General features: G+C 46.3%; 1 protein-coding gene across 5 annotated transcripts in view; it reads left to right on the top strand.

Moving 5' to 3' along the window:
• ccdc171 (coiled-coil domain containing 171) overlaps positions 1 to 18972 on the top strand; it is an 81827-nt gene that overhangs the window by 35607 nt on the left and 27248 nt on the right. For 4 of the 5 annotated variants that reach the window (XM_071377875.1, XM_071377872.1, XM_071377871.1 and 1 more), the window contains 7 exons: positions 2243 to 2744; positions 3461 to 3583; positions 4063 to 4244; positions 6328 to 6468; positions 10496 to 10675; positions 13165 to 13310; positions 16551 to 16605. In XM_071377875.1, coding sequence (XP_071233976.1) covers positions 2243 to 2744; positions 3461 to 3583; positions 4063 to 4244; positions 6328 to 6468; positions 10496 to 10675; positions 13165 to 13310; positions 16551 to 16605 — 1329 coding nt within the window. The remainder of the gene's footprint in view (positions 1 to 2242; positions 2745 to 3460; positions 3584 to 4062; positions 4245 to 6327; positions 6469 to 10495; positions 10676 to 13164; positions 13311 to 16550; positions 16606 to 18972) is intronic. The other variant, XM_071377876.1, reaches the window with a different exon arrangement.

Here is an 18972-nt window from a genome sequence, read left to right as displayed (position 1 = left end):
ACACTGCTACAGGGAAGATACAGGTAACTAACACACTGCTACAGGGAAGATACAGGTAACTAACACACTGTTACACTGCTACAGGGAAGATACAGGTAACTAACACACTGTTACACTGCTACAGGGGAAGATACAGGTAACTAACACTCTGCTACAGGGAAGATACAGGTAACTAACACACTGTTACACTGCTACAGGGAAGATACAGGTAACTAACACTCTGCTACAGGGAAGATACAGGTAACTAACACTCTGTTACACTGCTACAGGGAAGATACAGGTAACTAACACACTGCTACAGGGAAGATACAGGTAACTAACACACTGTTACACTGCTACAGGGAAGATACAGGTAACTAACACTCTGCTACAGGGAAGATACAGGTAACTAACACTCTGTTACACTGCTACAGGGGAAGATACAGGTAACTAACACACTGTTACACTGCTACAGGGGAAGATACAGGTAACTAACACTCTGTTACACTGCTACAGGGAAGATACAGGTAACTAACACACTGCTACAGGGAAGATACAGGTAACTAACACACTGTTACACTGCTACAGGGAAGATACAGGTAACTAACACTCTGCTACAGGGAAGATACAGGTAACTAACACACTGTTACACTGCTACAGGGGAGATACAGGTAACTAACACACTGTTACACTGCTACAGGGAAGATACAGGTAACTAACACACTGTTACACTGCTACAGGGGAAGATACAGGTAACTAACACACTGTTACACTGCTACAGGGAAGATACAGGTAACTAACACACTGTTACACTGCTACAGGGGAAGATACAGGTAACTAACACACTGTTACACTGCTACAGGGAAGATACAGGTAACTAACACACTGTTACACTGCTGCAGGGAAGATACAGGTAACTAACACACTGTTACACTGCTACAGGGAAGATACAGGTAACTAACACACTGTTACACTGCTACAGGGGAAGATACAGGTAACTAACACACTGCTACAGGGGAAGATACAGGTAACTAACACACTGTTACAGGGGAGATACAGGTAACTAACACACTGTTACAGGGGAGATACAGGTAACTAACACACTGTTACACTGCTGCAGGGGAAGATACAGGTAACTAAGACACTGTTACACTGCTACAGGGAAGATACAGGTAACTAACACTCTGTTACACTGCTACAGGGGAAGATACAGGTAACTAACACACTGCTACAGGGAAGATACAGGTAACTAACACACTGTTACACTGCTACAGGGGAAGATACAGGTAACTAACACACTGTTACACTGCTACAGGGGAAGATACAGGTAACTAACACACTGTTACACTGCTACAGGGAAGATACAGGTAACTAACACACTGTTACACTGCTACAGGGGAAGATACAGGTAACTAACACACTGTTACACTGCTACAGGGAAGATACAGGTAACTAACACTCTGTTACAGGGAAGATACAGGTAACTAACACACTGTTACACTGCTACAGGGAAGATACAGGTAACTAACACACTGTTACACTGCTACAGGGGAGATACAGGTAACTAACACACTGTTACACTGCTACAGGGAAGATACAGGTAACTAACACACTGTTACACTGCTACAGGGAAGATACAGGTAACTAACACACTGCTACAGGGAAGATACAGGTAACTAACACACTGTTACACTGCTACAGGGAAGATACAGGTAACTAACACACTGTTACACTGCTACACATACGCACAGAGATACATCCACACAAAGCACAATCATTTGGTAAATGTCTTTCTTTCTATCGTTCTCCTTCCCTCCCCACCCCTCTCTCACCCTCCCTTTCTCTCCTTTCCTCTCCCTCCCTCTCTCCTTCCCTCTCCCTCTCGCTCTCCCACCCCTCTCCTTATCTCCTTCCTTCCCCCACCTCTCTCTCCCTCTCTCTTTCTCCTTTCCTCCCCCACCTCTCTCCCTCCCTTTCTCCCTCTCTCCTTCCCTCCCCCTCTCTCCTCCCCTCCCCCACCCCTCTCTCACCCGCCCTTTCTCTCTCCTCTCCCTCCCTCTCGCCTTCCCTCTCGCTCTCCCACCCCTCCCTCCACATCCCTCTCTCTTTCCCTCTCGCTCTCCCACCCCTCTCTCCTTCCTTCCCCCACCTCTCTCCCTCCCTCTCTCTCTCTCCTTCCCTCCCCCACCTCTCTCTCGCTCTCTCCTTCCCTCCCCCTCACCTCTCTTCCCCCCCCCCCTCCTCCCTCTCTCTCTCACCCTAGATGTACAGTGCTCAGCTTGAGGAGGCCCGTCAGAGACTATCCTCACTAGAGAAAGAACGCAGCCAGCTAACCAATGACCTCGCCATGCTCCAGAAAACCCAAACCCAGTCTGACCTCCAGGGGTCAACCCTGCTCTCAGCCTGCACCCTACTGGCTGGGGCGCTCACACACCTCACACACGCCACACACACACTCCGCACACAGAAAACTCTCCTCGCGCGCCGCTTGGCGGAGCGACAGGGCCTAGAGATGGAGGTTAGAACGCTAGTACACGCTCTGGGGGAAGGAAGAGGAGAGGGGGATGAGGAGAGGAAGAGAGGAGGGGTGAGGAGGTGGAGAAGGTGTGTGGTGTGTGTGATAGCTGTGAACCGGTTGTGTGTGTTGGGACGGAGGAGCAGGCTGGTGTTTAGGGTGGGTGGGCAGAGGTACCCCTCTATAGGAGTGAGTGTTTCAGTCTTCCCTCTGGAGGAGAGAGAGATGGACTCAACACCGCCATCTAAAGGTGAGCAGGACAATGACACAACTGCACACAATTAACGTAGCAGGTTAGGAGAATTAACGTAGCAGGTTAGCAGAATTAACACTGCAGGTTAGGAGAATTAACACTGCAGGTTAGGAGAATTAACGTAGCAGGTTAGGAGAATTAACACTGCAGGTTAGGAGAATTAACACTGCAGGTTAGGAGAATTAACACTGCAGGTTAGGAGAATTAACGTAGCAGGTTAGGAGAATTAACGTAGCAGGTTAGGAGAATTAACGCAGCAGGTTAGGAGAATTAACGCAGCAGGTTAGGAGAATTAACGCAGCAGGTTAGGAGAACTAACGCAGCAGGTTAGGAGAATTAACGCAGCAGGTTAGGAGAATTAACACTGCAGGTTAGGAGAATTAACGCAGCAGGTTAGGAGAATTAACGCAGCAGGTTAGGAGAATTAACGCAGCAGGTTAGGAGAATTAGGTTAGGAAAAGGGTTAAGGTTAGCTAAAATGCAAGAAATGTACTGTTTTCAATCTAGCCATAACCTTTTTGGACAGCTGAAGCAAGGCACACAATTCTTCTTTAGGAAAATGACCCTTTCTGGTAACATTTTTTGTAAAGCCAGAAATTTTAGATGAAAAGTACTATGTTAAAAACAGTAAGACTTCTCTCGGGAACTATGAAGCGATGAATGTCTGAATGGGATAACATCGTATGAACCCGTTCCCTCTCTGGCTCTCTCAGGTGAAGAGGATAATGGTGATGAAGGCAGAGGAGGACTGTGTGTGAGGTGGCTCCGTCGTAAAGATATCTCCTCCTTCATCATGTCTTCCATGGCTGAACTACAAGAGGCCTTAAAACACACAGGTAACTCTCTCTCACACACACACACACACACCGAGAGAGAGTTAGCTAGCGCAAACTGGTGGAGGAATCTGGAGGTAGTGAACCAGCAGTCGGAAGGTTACCGTCTTCTATATCCCAGGTGTTATCTACCTGCTCCAAGGTTACCGTCTTCTATATCCCAGGTGTTATCTACCTGCTCCATGGTTACCGTCTTCTATATCCCAGGTGTTATCTACCTGCTCCATGGTTACCGTCTTCTATATCCCAGGTGTTATCTACCTGCTCCATGGTTACCGTCTTCTATATCCCAGGTGTTATCTACCTGCTCCATGGTTACCGTCTTCTATATCCCAGGTGTTATCTACCTTGAATGAGTAGGTGTGTCCAAACGTTTGACTGGTACTGTATATACACAGTGCATTCGGAAAGTATTCAGACCCCTTGACTTTTTCCCACATTTTGTTCCGATACTGTATTGTCTGTGTCTCTTTCTCCTTCAGGTTCTTCCTCTCCGGTAGTATTGTCTGCCGCTCGTAACAGTCTATCCCGCCTCCTGGACCACCTCCTCACCCCCTCAGACCAAGGGTCCCATCTCACACCCTATGGCGTGAACAAGGGTACTCTGGTTAGTAGGCTGGGACAGGGCCTACACCGACTCACGGCCAAACAGATGAGCAATAAGGTTCGTGGACTATAACAATGTATTTCATAGAGAATATATATATACAGTGAGAGGGGAAAAGTATTTGATCCCCTGCTGATTTTGTACGTTTGCCCACTGACAAAGAAATGATCAGTCTATAATGTTAATGGTAGGTTTATTTAAACAGTGAGAGACAGAATAACAACCAAAAAATCCAGAAAAACGCATGTCAAAAATGTTATAAATTGATTAGCATTTTAATGAGGGAAATAAGTATTTGACCCCCTCTCCCCTCTTACATAGTACATGGTTTACATGGTTTACATGGTTTTCATGGTTTACATGGTTTACATGGTTTACATGGTTTACATGGTTTACATGGTTTTCATGGTTTACATGGTTTTCATGGTTTACATGGTTTACATGGTTTTCATGGTTTACATGGTTTTCATGGTTTTCATGGTTTTCATGGTTTACATGGTTTTCATGGTTTACATGGTTTACATGGTTTACATGGTACATGGTTTACATGGTTTTCATGGTTTACATGGTTTTCATGGTTTACATGGTTTACATGGTTTTCATGGTTTACATGGTTTTCATGGTTTTCATGGTTTTCATGGTTTACATGGTTTTCATGGTTTACATGGTTTACATGGTTTACATGGTACATGGTTGACATGGTTTTCATGGTTTACATGGTACATGGTTTTCATGGTTTACATTTGACATGGTTTTCATGGTTTACATGGTACATGGTACATGGTTTTCATGGTTTACATGGTACATGGTACATGGTTTTCATGGTTTACATTTGACATGGTTTTCATGGTTTACATGGTACATGGTACATGGTTTTCATGGTTTACATGGTACATGGTACATGGTTGACATGGTTTTCATGGTTTACATGGTTTTCATGGTTTTCATGGTTTACATGGTTTACATGGTTTACATGGTTTACATGGTTCATGGTTTACATGGTTTTCATGGTTTACATGGTACATGGTTTACATGGTTTACATGGTACATGGTTTTCATGGTACATGGTTTACATGGTACATGGTTTTCATGGTTTACATGGTTTTCATGGTACATGGTTTTCATGGTTTACATGGTTTTCATGGTTTACATGGTTTTCATGGTTTACATGGTTTTCATGGTTTACATGGTTTTCATGGTTTACATGGTACATGGTTTACATGGTTTACATGGTACATGGTTTTCATGGTACATGGTTTTCATGGTTTACATGGTTTTCATGGTTTACATGGTTTACATGGTTTACATGGTTTTCATGGTTTTCATGGTACATGGTTGACATGGTTTTCATGGTTTACATGGTTTTCATGGTTTTCATGGTACATGGTACATGGTTTTCATGGTACATGGTACATGGTTTTCATGGTTGACATGGTTTTCATGGTTTACATGGTACATGGTTGACATGGTTTTCATGGTTTACATGGTTTTCATGGTTTTCATGGTTTTCATGGTACATGGTTTTCATGGTTTACATGGTTTACATGGTACATGGTTTTCATGGTACATGGTTTTCATGGTTTACATGGTACATGGTTTTCATGGTTTACATGGTACATGGTTTTCATGGTTTACATGGTACATGGTTTACATGGTTTACATGGTACATGGTTTTCATGGTTTACATGGTACATGGTTTACATGGTTTACATGGTACATGGTTTTCATGGTACATGGTTTTCATGGTTTACATGGTACATGGTTTTCATGGTTTACATGGTACATGGTTTACATGGTTTTCATGGTACATGGTTTTCATGGTTCATGGTTTACATGGTATTCATGCTCATCAGACCGTAAAGTCACCACTCGTACCTTGTGGATGGGGACCTTGTCTTCCTACTGTATGTGCGCGTAGCCATGGTAACCATGGTAGCCAAAATAATAGTCCAAATGAATGGCCTGCCCAGCATTATTATACATGACCCTAAGCATGATGGGATGTTAATTGTTTATTTAAGTCTGGAACCACACCTGTGTGGAAGAGAAGTGTTCCCATTGTTTTGCCAGTTACCTGTAGGTAGTATTACATCTAATAACCGTATGTTAACCCAGTGTCCCCTATGTCTGGGTCTTTCAGTGTCTGGTGGTTTCGCTGCAGCAACACTTCCTGGTTTTCACCCACCGGCTCCACTCCGCTGAGGTGGAGAGGCGGAGCCTGAGGTTAGAGGTCGCACGCCTCAAACGTGTCACCAAGGACGACCGAGGACCGTGCCACCTGGTGAGCTACCTCACTAATTCCTGAGGACAATGTGTCATTCACGTCGTCAGTGGAACTATTTAACTCTCTCTCTCTGTGTGACTGTGTGTGTGTGTGTGTGTGTGAGACTGTGTGTGTGTGTGTCTCTGTGTGTAGGTGCCAGCAGAGCGGTTTGACAGTGTGTGTGTGTGTGTCTAAGTTTAACTGTGTGTGTGTGTGTGTGTGTGTGTGTGTGTGTGTGTGTGTGTGTGTGTGTGTGTGTGTCGGTGCCAGCTATACGGTTGGAAAGTGTGTGTGTACTCCTATCCTGAGACACTTGATGAATACCAATGGTGTAAAGTACTTCAGTGAAAATACTTTAAAGTACTTAAGTAGTTTTTTGGGGTATCTTTACTATTTACATTTTTTACAACTTTTACTTTCACTTCACTACATTCCTAAAGAAAATGATGTACTTTTTACTCCGTACTTTTTCCCTGAAACGCAAAAGTACTCGATACATTTTGAATGATTAGCAGGACATTAGCAGATTCACACACTTATCAAGAGAACATCCCTGGTCATCCCTACTGCCTCTGATCTGGAGGACTCACTAAACAGAGAACATCCCTGGTCATCCCTACTGCCTCTGATCTGGAGGACTCACTAAACAGAGAACATCCCTGGTCATCCCTACTGCCTCTGATCTGGAGGACTCACTAAACAGAGAACATCCCTGGTCATCCCTACTGCCTCTGATCTGGTGGACTCACTAAACAGAGAACATCCCTGGTCATCCCTACTGCCTCTGATCTGGAGGACTCACTAAACAGAGAACATCCCTGGTCATCCCTACTGCCTCTGATCTGGAGGACTCACTAAACAGAGAACATCCCTGGTCATCCCTACTGCATCTGATCTGGAGGACTCACTAAACAGAGAACATCCCTGGTCATCCCTACTGCCTCTGATCTGGAGGACTCACTAAACAGAGAACATCCCTGGTCATCCCTACTGCCTCTGATCTGGAGGACTCACTAAACAGAGAACGTCCCTGGTCATCCCTACTGCCTCTGATCTGGAGGACTCACTAAACAGAGAACATCCCTGGTCATCCCTACTGCCTCTGATCTGGAGGACTCACTAAACAGAGAACATCCCTGGTCATCCCTACTGCCTCTGATCTGGAGGACTCACTAAACAGAGAACATCCCTGGTCGTCCCTACTGCCTCTGATCTGGAGGACTCACTAAACAGAGAACATCCCTAGTCATCCCTACTGCCTCTGATCTGGAGGACTCACTAAACAGAGAACATCCCTGGTCATCCCTACTGCCTCTGATCTGGAGGACTCACTAAACAGAGAACATCCCTGGTCATCCCTACTGCCTCTGATCTGGTGGACTCACTAAACAGAGAACATCCCTGGTCATCCCTACTGCCTCTGATCTGGAGGACTCACTAAACAGAGAACATCCCTGGTCATCCCTACTGCCTCTGATCTGGAGGACTCACTAAACAGAGAACATCCCTGGTCATCCCTACTGCCTCTGATCTGGAGGACTCACTAAACAGAGAACATCCCTGGTCATCCCTACTGCCTCTGATCTGGAGGACTCACTAAACAGAGAACATCCCTGGTCGTCCCTACTGCCTCTGATCTGGTGGACTCACTAAACAGAGAACATCCCTGGTCATCCCTACTGCCTCTGATCTGGAGGACTCACTAAACAGAGAACATCCCTGGTCATCCCTACTGCCTCTGATCTGGAGGACTCACTAAACAGAGAACATCCCTGGTCATCCCTACTGCCTCTGATCTGGAGGACTCACTAAACAGAGAACATCCCTGGTCATCCCTACTGCCTCTGATCTGGAGGACTCACTAAACAGAGAACATCCCTGGTCATCCCTACTGCCTCTGATCTGGAGGAATCACTAAACAGAGAACATCCCTGGTCATCCCTACTGCCTCTGATCTGGAGGACTCACTAAACAGAGAACATCCCTGGTCATCCCTACTGCCTCTGATCTGGAGGAATCACTAAACAGAGAACATCCCTGGTCATCCCTACTGCCTCTGATCTGGAGGAATCACTAAACAGAGAACATCCCTGGTCATCCCTACTGCCTCTGATCTGGAGGACTCACTAAACAGAGAACATCCCTGGTCATCCCTACTGCCTCTGATCTGGAGGACTCACTAAACAGAGAACATCCCTGGTCATCCCTACTGCCTCTGATCTGGTGGACTCACTAAACAGAGAACATCCCTGGTCATCCCTACTGCATCTGATCTGGAGGACTCACTAAACAGAGAACATCCCTGGTCATCCCTACTGCCTCTGATCTGGAGGACTCACTAAACAGAGAACGTCCCTGGTCATCCCTACTGCCTCTGATCTGGAGGACTCACTAAACAGAGAACGTCCCTGGTCATCCCTACTGCCTCTGATCTGGAGGACTCACTAAACAGAGAACGTCCCTGGTCATCCCTACTGCCTCTGATCTGGAGGACTCACTAAACAGAGAACATCCCTGGTCATCCCTACTGCCTCTGATCTGGAGGACTCACTAAACAGAGAACGTCCCTGGTCATCCCTACTGCCTCTGATCTGGAGGACTCACTAAACAGAGAACATCCCTGGTCATCCCTACTGCCTCTGATCTGGAGGACTCACTAAACAGAGAACATCCCTGGTCATCTCTACTGCCTCTGATCTGGAGGACTCACTAAACAGAGAACATCCCTGGTCGTCCCTACTGCCTCTGATCTGGAGGACTCACTAAACAGAGAACATCCCTGGTCATCTCTACTGCCTCTGATCTGGAGGACTCACTAAACAGAGAACATCCCTGGTCATCCCTACTGCCTCTGATCTGGTGGACTCACTAAACAGAGAACATCCCTGGTCGTCCCTACAGCCTCTGATCTGGAGGACTCACTAAACAGAGAACATCCCTAGTCATCCCTACTGCCTCTGATCTGGTGGACTCACTAAACAGAGAACATCCCTGGTCATCCCTACTGCCTCTGATCTGGAGGACTCACTAAACAGAGAACATCCCTGGTCGTCCCTACAGCCTCTGATCTGGTGGACTCACTAAACAGAGAACATCCCTGGTCATCCCTACTGCCTCTGATCTGGAGGACTCACTAAACAGAGAACATCCCTGGTCGTCCCTACAGCCTCTGATCTGGTGGACTCACTAAACAGAGAACATCCCTAGTCATCCCTACTGCCTCTGATCTGGAGGACTCACTAAACAGAGAACATCCCTGGTCATCCCTACTGCCTCTGATCTGGTGGACTCACTAAACAGAGAACATCCCTGGTCATCCCTACTGCCTCTGATCTGGAGGACTCACTAAACAGAGAACATCCCTGGTCATCCCTACTGCCTCTGATCTGGAGGACTCACTAAACAGAGAACATCCCTGGTCATCCCTACTGCCTCTGATCTGGAGGACTCACTAAACAGAGAACATCCCTGGTCATCACTACTGCCTCTGATCTGGCGACTCACTAAACACAAATCCCTAATGTTTGTAAATTATATCTGATTGCCCCTGGTTATCTGGGAAAAAAATTATTAAAAATGGTGCCGTCTAGTTTTCTTAATATTCGGAATTTACTTTTAATTTTGATACTTCAGTATATTTAAAACCAAATACTTTTAGACTTTTACTCAGGTAGTATTTCACTGGGTAACTTTCACTTTTACTTGAGTCATTTTCTATGAAGGAATCTATACTTTTACTCAAGTATGAAAATTGGGTACTTTTTCACTGCTGCTCTAAGTTTAACTGTGTGTGTGTGTGTGTGTGTGTGTGTGTGTGTGTGTGTGTGTGTGTGTGTGTGTGTGTGTGTGTGTGTGTGTGTGTGTGTGTGTGTGTCTAAGTTTAACTGTGTGTGTGTTTGTGTGTGTGTGTAGGTGCCAGCAGAGCGGTTTGACAGTGTGTGTCTAAGTTTAACTGTGTGTGTGTGTGTGTGTACTGTAGGTGCCAGCTATATGGTTTGACAGTGTGTGTGTGTGTGTGTCTAACTGTGTGTGTCTCTGTGTGTAGGTGCCAGCAGAGCGGTTTGGCAGTGTGTGTGAGGAGTTGAGACAGGCCTTACAGAGAGAGGAGCAGGCTCAGAGTCTACTGAGAGAACAGTCTGACCAGCTACACACACTGGGGTTACGCATGGACACACATTGTGGAGAAGAGAGAGAGAGAGAACACACACTCTCACAGGCTGTACAGGTACACACTCTCACAGGCTGTACAGGTACACACTCTCACAGGCTGTACAGGTACACACTCTCACAGGCTGTACAGGTACACACTCTCACAGGCTGTACAGGTACACACTCTCACAGGCTGTACAGGTACACACTCTCACAGGCTGTACAGGTACACACTCTCTGTCTCTCTCTGTGTCTCTCTCTCTCTCTCTGTCTGTCTGTGTCTCTCTCTCTCTCTCTCTCTGTCTGTCTGTCTGTCTGTCTGTCTGTCTGTCTGTCTGTCTCTCTGTCTCTCTGTCTCTCTGTCTCTTTCTCTCTCGCTCTCGCTCTCTCTCAATTCAATTCAAGGGGCTTTATTGGCATGGGAAACATGTGTTAACATTACCAAAGCAAGTGAGCTAGATAATATACAAAAGTGAAATAAACAATAAAAATGAACAGTAAACATTTAACATACAGAAGTTTCAAAACAATAAAGACATTACAAATGTCATATTATATATATACAGTGTTGTAACAATGTACAAATGGTTAAAGTACAAAAGGGAAAATAAATAAGCATAAATATGGGTTGTATTTACAATGTTGTTTGTTCTTCACTGGTTGACCTTTTCTTGTGACAACAGGTCATATCTTGCTGCTGTGTTGGAACACTGTGGTATTTCACCCAGTAGATATGGGAGTTTATCAAAATTGGGTTTGTTTTCTAATTCTTTGTGGGTCTGTGTAATCTGAGGGAAATATGTGTCTCTAATATGGTTTTACATTTGGCAGGAGGACAGGAAGTGCAGCTCAGTTTCCACCTCATTTTGTGGGCAGTGAGCACATAGCCTGTCTTCTCTTGAGAGCCATGTCTGCCTACGGCGGCCTTTCTCAATAGCAAGGCTATGCTCACTGAGTCTCTCTCTGTCTCTCTGTCTCTCTCTCTATGTGTCTCTCTCTCTCTGTGTCTCTCTCTGTCTCTCAATCTCTGTCTCTCTCTCTCCCCACCTAACTCCTTCCTTCTCAATATCAGAATCACTACTCACCATGAAACCTAACTCTAACCCTCTCCCCCCTAACTCTAACCCTCTCCCCCCTAACTCTAACCCTCTCCCCCCTAACTCTAACCCTCTCCCCCCCTAACTCTAACCCTCTCCCCCCTAACTCTAACCCTCTCCCCCCTAACTCTAACCCTCTCCCCCCCTAACTCTAACCCTCTCCCCCCCCTAACTCTAACCCTCTCCCCCCCTAACTCTAACCCTCTCCCCCCTAACTCTAACCCTCTCCCCCCCTAACTCTAACCCTCTCCCCCCCTAACTCTAACCCTCTCCCCCCCTAACTCTAACCCTCTCCCCCCTAATTCTAACCCTCTCCCCCCCCTAATTCTAACCCTCTCCCCCCCTAACTCTAACCCTCTCCCCCCTAACTCTAACCCTCTCCCCCCTAACTCTAACCCTCCCCCCCCCTAACTCTAACCCTCTTCCTCCCCCCTAACTCTAACCCCTCTCCCCTCCCCCTTAACTCTAACCCTCTGCCCCCCTAACTCTAACCCTCTTTCCCCCCCTAACTCTAACCCTCTCCCCCCCTAACTCTAACCCTCTTCCCCCCCTAACTCTAACCCTCTTCCCCCCCCTAACTCTAACCCTCTTCCCTCCCCCTAACTCTAACCCTCTCCCTCCCCCCTAACTCTAACCCTCTCCCCCCTAACTCTAACCCTCTCCCTCTCCCCCTAACTCTAACCCTCTCCCCCCTAACTCTAACCCTCTCCCCCCTAACTCTAACCCTCTCCCTCCCCCCTAACTCTAACCCTCTCCCCCCTAACTCTAACCCTCTCCCCCCTAACTCTAACCCTCTCCCCCCCTAACTCTAACCCTCTACCTCCCCCCTAACTCTAACCCTCTCCCCCCCTAACTCTAACCCTCTACCTCCCCCCTAACTCTAACCCTCTCCCCCCTAACTCTAACCCTCTCCCCCCTAACTCTAACCCTCTCCCTCCCCCCTAACTCTAACCCTCTCCCTCCCCCCTAACTCTAACCCTCTCCCCCCTAACTCTAACCCTCTCCCCCCTAACTCTAACCCTCTCCTCCCCTAACTCTAACCCTCTCCCCCCTAACTCTAACCCTCTCCCCCCTAACTCTAACCCTCTCCCCCCTAACTCTAACCCTCTCCCCCCTAACTCTAACCCTCTCCCCCCCAACTCTAACCCTCTCCCCCCCTAACTCTAACCCTCTACCTCCCCCCTAACTCTAACCCTCTTCTCCCCCCTAACTCTAACCCTCTCCCCCCTAACTCTAACCCTCTCCCCCTAACTCTAACCCTCCCCTCCCCCCCCCTAACTCTAACCCTCTCCCCCCTAACTCTAACCCTCTCCCCCCCCTAACTCTAACCCTCTCCCCCCCTAACTCTAACCCTCTCCCCCCCTAACTCTAACCCTCTCCCCCCCCTAACTCTAACCCTCTCCCCCCCTAACTCTAACCCTATTCCTCCCCCCTAACTCTAACCCTCTTCTCCTTCTCTCCCCCCAAGAGTCTGTCGGACTCTCGTCAGGAGGTGCGTCAGAAGGAGCAGTCTCTAAGGGTTCTGGGTAAACACCTGTCGGGCCTACAGCAGGAGAAGAAGAGTCTGGAGGAGAGTGTCAAACACGCAGAGGATGCACTACGCATGGCAGCCAAGTACGCACTAGCACCCTACACACTATACCCTACACACTATACCCTACACACTATACCCTACACACTATACCCTACACACTATACCCTACACACTATACCCTACACACTATACACTAAACCCTACACACTATACCCTACACACTATACCCTACACATTATACCCTACATACTATACCCTACACACTATACCCTACACACTAGCACCCAGACACTATACCCTACACACTATACCCTACACACTATACCCTACACACTATACCCTACACACTATACCCTACACATTATACCCTACATACTATACCCTACACACTATACCCTACACACTAGCACCCAGACACTATACCCTACACACTATACCCTACACACTATACCCTACACACTATACCCTACACACTATACCCTACACACTAGCACCCAGACACTATACCCTACACACTAAACCCTACACACTATACCCTACATACTATACCCTACACACTATACCCTACACACTATACCCTACACACTAGCACCCAGACACTATACCCTACACACTAAACCCTACACACTATACCCTACATACTATACCCTACACACTATACCCTACACACTATACCCTACACACTATACCCTACACACTATACCCTACACACTATACCCTACACACTATACCCTACACACTAAACCCTACACACTATACCCTACACACTATACCCTACACACTATACCCTACACACTAAACCCTACACACTATACCCTACACACTATACCCTACACACTATACCCTACACACTAAACCCTACACACTATACCCTACACACTATACCCTACATACTATACCCTACACACTATACCCTACACACTAAACCCTACACACTATACCCTACACACTATACCCTACATACTATACCCTACACACTATACCCTACACACTATACCCTACACACTATACCCTACACACTATACCCTACACACTATACCCTACACACTATACCCTGCACACTATACCCTACACACTAAACCCTACACACTATACCCTACACACTATACCCTACATACTAGCACCCATACACTATACCCTACACACTATACCCTACACACTATACCCTACACACTATACCCTACACACTATACCCTACACACTATACCCTACACACTATACCCTACACACTAAACCCTACACACTATACCCTACACACTAAACCCTACACACTATACCCTACACACTATACCCTACACACTATACCCTACACACTATACCCTACACACTATACCCTACACACTAGCACCCAGACACTATACCCTACACACTATACCCTACACACTATACCCTACACAGTTGCACCCTAAACACTATCCCCTACACACTTGCACCCTAAACACTATACCCTACACACTTGCAGCCTAAACACTATACCCTACACACGTGCACCCTAAACACTATACCCTACACACTTGCACCCTAAACACTATTCCCTACACACTAGCACCCTAAACACTATCCCCTACACACTAGCACCCTAAACACTATACTGAGTGGAAACCAGATTGCATACCAGAGAGATTACTGTAGACATCAAGATAGTCAGTTGATTGCCTTCTTCACGACTGTGTGCATGTGTTTGGACCATCTTTTAAGTCTTCAGTGATTTGGACACCCGGGGAACTTGAAGCTCTCGACCTGCTCCACTGCAGCCCCGTCAATGTGGATGGGGGCGTGCCCCCCCCCCCCCCCCCGTTTCCTGTAGTCTACGATCAGCTCCGTGGTCATACTGATGTTGAGGGAGAGGTTGTTGTTCTGCCACCACACTGCCAGGTCTCTGACCTCCTCCCCGTAGGTTGACTCATCGTCGCCGGTGACCAGGCCTACCACCGTCGTGTCGTCAGCAAACTTGATGATGGTATTTGAGTCGTACGTGGCCACGCAGTTGTGGGTGAACGGGAGTACAGGAGGGGACTGAGCACACACCCCTACGGGGCCCCCGTGTTGAGGATCAGTGTGACGGATGTGTTGCTACCTACCCTTACCACCTGGTGGAGGCCCATCAGGAAGTCCAGGATCCAGTTGCATAGGGAGGTGTTTAGTCCCAGGGTCCTAAGCTTGGTGACAAGCTTGGAGGGCACTATGGTGTTGAACGCTGAGCTGTAGTCAATGAACAGCATTCTCACATAGGTATTCCTCTTGTCCAGGTGGATGAGGGCAGTGTGAAGAGCAATTGAGACTGCGTCATCTTTGGATCTGTTGGGGCGGGCTGTAAATTGGAGTGGGACTTGGTGCCTCTGTACCACTTGCTGTTTGGTAGCAGAGAGAACAGTCTATGACTTGGGTGGCTGGATTCTTTAACAATTTTTAGGGCCTTCCTCTGACACCGCCTGGTATAGAGGTCCTGGATGGCAGGGAGTTCAACCCCCAGTGATGTACTGGGCTGTACGCACTACCCTCTGTAGCGCCGGTGACTGATGTGGTAAACTCTTCAATGCCATCGGATAAATCCCGTAACATATTCCAGTCTGTGAAAAACAGTCCTGTAGTTTAACATCCACTTCATTCGGTCCACTTCTGTATTTACCGCGTCACTGGTACTTCCTGCTTGAGGTTTTTGCTTGTAAGCAGGAGTCAGGAGGCTAGAGTTATGGTCAGATTTTTTCAAATGGAGGGTGAGGGAGAGCTTTGTACGTGTCTCTGTGTGTGGCGTGAAAGTGGTCTAGTTGCACAGGTGACATGCTGGTAGAAATTAGTTAAAAAAAGGATTTCAGTTTGCCTGCATTAAAGTCCCCGGCCACTAGGAGCGCTGCTTCTGGATGAGCATGTTCCTGTTTGCTTAAGGCCTCTTATACAGCTGGTTGAGCGCGGTCTTAGTGCCAGCATCGGTTTGTGGTGGTAAATAGACAGCCTTGAAATATATAGATAAACTGTCTTGGTTAATATAATGAACATGTGACCTTCAGTGGGTGTTGTGCTCGGTTGAGAAATACGGGATCTAGAGTTGACCTTTTGCACCCTCTCAAAACTATATATTTTTTTCTTACAGGCTGGTACACGAGAGTGTTGGGTGTCTTGAATGTTCATGTACTGTAAGGTCTTGACCCAGTAAAGGGGATTTTAATGTATATGTACTGTAGGGTCTGAAAGCCGATGATGACTGTAGCATTAGCTTGCCATTGTAATGCTGACTGATCTCTCTCTCTCTTTCTCTGTCTCTCTCTCTGTCTCTCTCTCTCTTTCTCTTTCTGTCTTTCTCTTTCTGTCTCTCTCTCTAGGCGTAAGGACTCCCTGACCAGCTACATGAGAGCAGTAGAGAGCAGCTACAGAGAGGTGAGTAGCACTGGTTGGTTTTTAAATAGAGAGGTGAGTAGCACTGGTTGGTTTTTAAATAGAGAGGTGAGCAGCACTGGTTGGTTTTTAAATAGAGAGGTGAGCAGCACTGGTTGGTTGGTTTTTAAATAGAGAGGTGAGCAGCACTGGTTGGTTTTTAAATAGAGAGGTGAGCAGCACTGGTTGGTTTTTAAATAGAGAGGTGAGCAGCACTGGTTGGTTTTTAAATAGAGAGGTGAGCAGCACTGGTTGGTTGGTTTTTAAATAGAGAGGTGAGCAGCACTGGTTGGTTTTTAAATAGAGAGGTGAGCAGCACTGGTTGGTTTTTAAATAGAGAGGTGAGCAGCACTGGTTGGTTTTTAAATAGAGAGGTGAGCAGCACTGGTTGGTTGGTTTTTAAATAGAGAGGTGAGCAGCACTGGTTGGTTTTTAAATAGAGAGGTGAGCAGCACTGGTTGGTTTTTAAATAGAGAGGTGAGCAGCACTGGTTGGTTGGTTTTTAAATAGAGAGGTGAGCAGCACTGGTTGGTTTTTAAATAGAGAGGTGAGTAGCACTGGTTGGTTGGTTTTTAAATAGAGAGGTGAGCAGCACTGGTTGGTTGGTTTTTAAATAGAGAGGTGAGCAGCACTGGTTGGTTTTTAAATAGAGAGGTGAGCAGCACTGGTTGGTTTTTAAATAGAGAGGTGAGTAGCACTGGTTGGTTTTTAAATAGAGAGGTGAGCAGCACTGGTTGGTTGGTTTTTAAATAGAGAGGTGAGCAGCACTGGTTGGTTGGTTTTTAAATAGAGAGGTGAGCAGCACTGGTTGGTTTTTAAATAGAGAGGTGAGTAGCACTGGTTGGTTTTTAAATAGAGAGGTGAGTAGCACTGGTTGGTTGGTTTTTAAATAGAGAGGTGAGTAGCACTGGTTGGTTTTTAAATAGAGAGGTGAGCAGCACTGGTTGGTTTTTAAATAGAGAGGTGAGTAGCACTGGTTGGTTTTTAAATAGAGAGGTGAGCAGCACTGGTTGGTTGGTTTTTAAATAGAGAGGTGAGCAGCACTGGTTGGTTTTTAAATAGAGAGGTGAGTAGCACTGGTTGGTTTTTAAATAGAGAGGTGAGTAGCACTGGTTGGTTGGTTTTTAAATAGAGAGGTGAGTAGCACTGGTTGGTTTTTAAATAGAGAGGTGAGCAGCACTGGTTGGTTTTTAAATAGAGAGGTGAGTAGCACTGGTTGGTTGGTTTTTAAATAGAGAGGTGAGCAGCACTGGTTGGTTGGTTTTTAAATAGAGAGGTGAGCAGCACTGGTTGGTTTTTAAATAGAGAGGTGAGCAGCACTGGTTGGTTTTTAAATAGAGAGGTGAGCAGCACTGGTTGGTTTTTAAATAGAGAGGTGAGTAGCACTGGTTGGTTTTTAAATAGAGAGGTGAGCAGCACTGGTTGGTTTTTAAATAGAGAGGTGAGCAGCACTGGTTGGTTGGTTTTTAAATAGAGAGGTGAGCAGCACTGGTTGGTTGGTTTTTAAATAGAGAGGTGAGCAGCACTGGTTGGTTTTTAAATAGAGAGGTGAGCAGCACTGGTTGGTTTTTAAATAGAGAGGTGAGCAGCACTGGTTGGTGTTTAAATAGAGAGGTGAGTAGCACTGGTTGGTTTTTAAATAGAGAGGTGAGTAGCACTGGTTGGTTGGTTTTTAAATAGAGAGGTGAGCAGCACTGGTTGGTTTTTAAATAGAGAGGTGAGTAGCACTGGTTGGTTTTTAAATAGAGAGGTGAGCAGCACTGGTTGGTTGGTTTTTAAATAGAGAGGTGAGCAGCACTGGTTGGTTTTTAAATAGAGAGGTGAGCAGCACTGGTTGGTTTTTAAATAGAGAGGTGAGCAGCACTGGTTGGTTTTTAAATAGAGAGGTGAGCAGCACTGGTTGGTTGGTTTTTAAATAGAGAGGTGAGCAGCACTGGTTGGTTGGTTTTTAAATAGAGAGGTGAGCAGCACTGGTTGGTTGGTTTTTAAATAGAGAGGTGAGCAGCACTGGTTGGTTGGTTTTTAAATAGAGAGGTGAGTAGCACTGGTTGGTTGGTTTTTAAATAGAGAGGTGAGCAGCACTGGTTGGTTGGTTTTTAAATAGACAGATGATCAGCACTGGTTGGTTTTTAAATAGAGAGGTGAGTAGCACTGGTTGGTTGGTTTTTAAATAGAGAGGTGAGCAGCACTGGTTGGTTTTTAAATAGAGAGGTGAGCAGCACTGGTTGGTTTTTAAATAGAGAGGTGAGCAGCACTGGTTGGTTTTTAAATAGAGAGGTGAGTAGCACTGGTTGGTTTTTAAATAGAGAGGTGAGCAGCACTGGTTGGTTGGTTTTTAAATAGAGAGGTGAGCAGCACTGGTTGGTTGGT

Source organism: Salvelinus alpinus, chromosome 31, assembly GCF_045679555.1.
Source record: "Salvelinus alpinus chromosome 31, SLU_Salpinus.1, whole genome shotgun sequence".
Classification (NCBI taxonomy): domain Eukaryota; kingdom Metazoa; phylum Chordata; class Actinopteri; order Salmoniformes; family Salmonidae; genus Salvelinus; species Salvelinus alpinus.
This window is presented reverse-complemented; position numbering and strand designations above follow the sequence as displayed.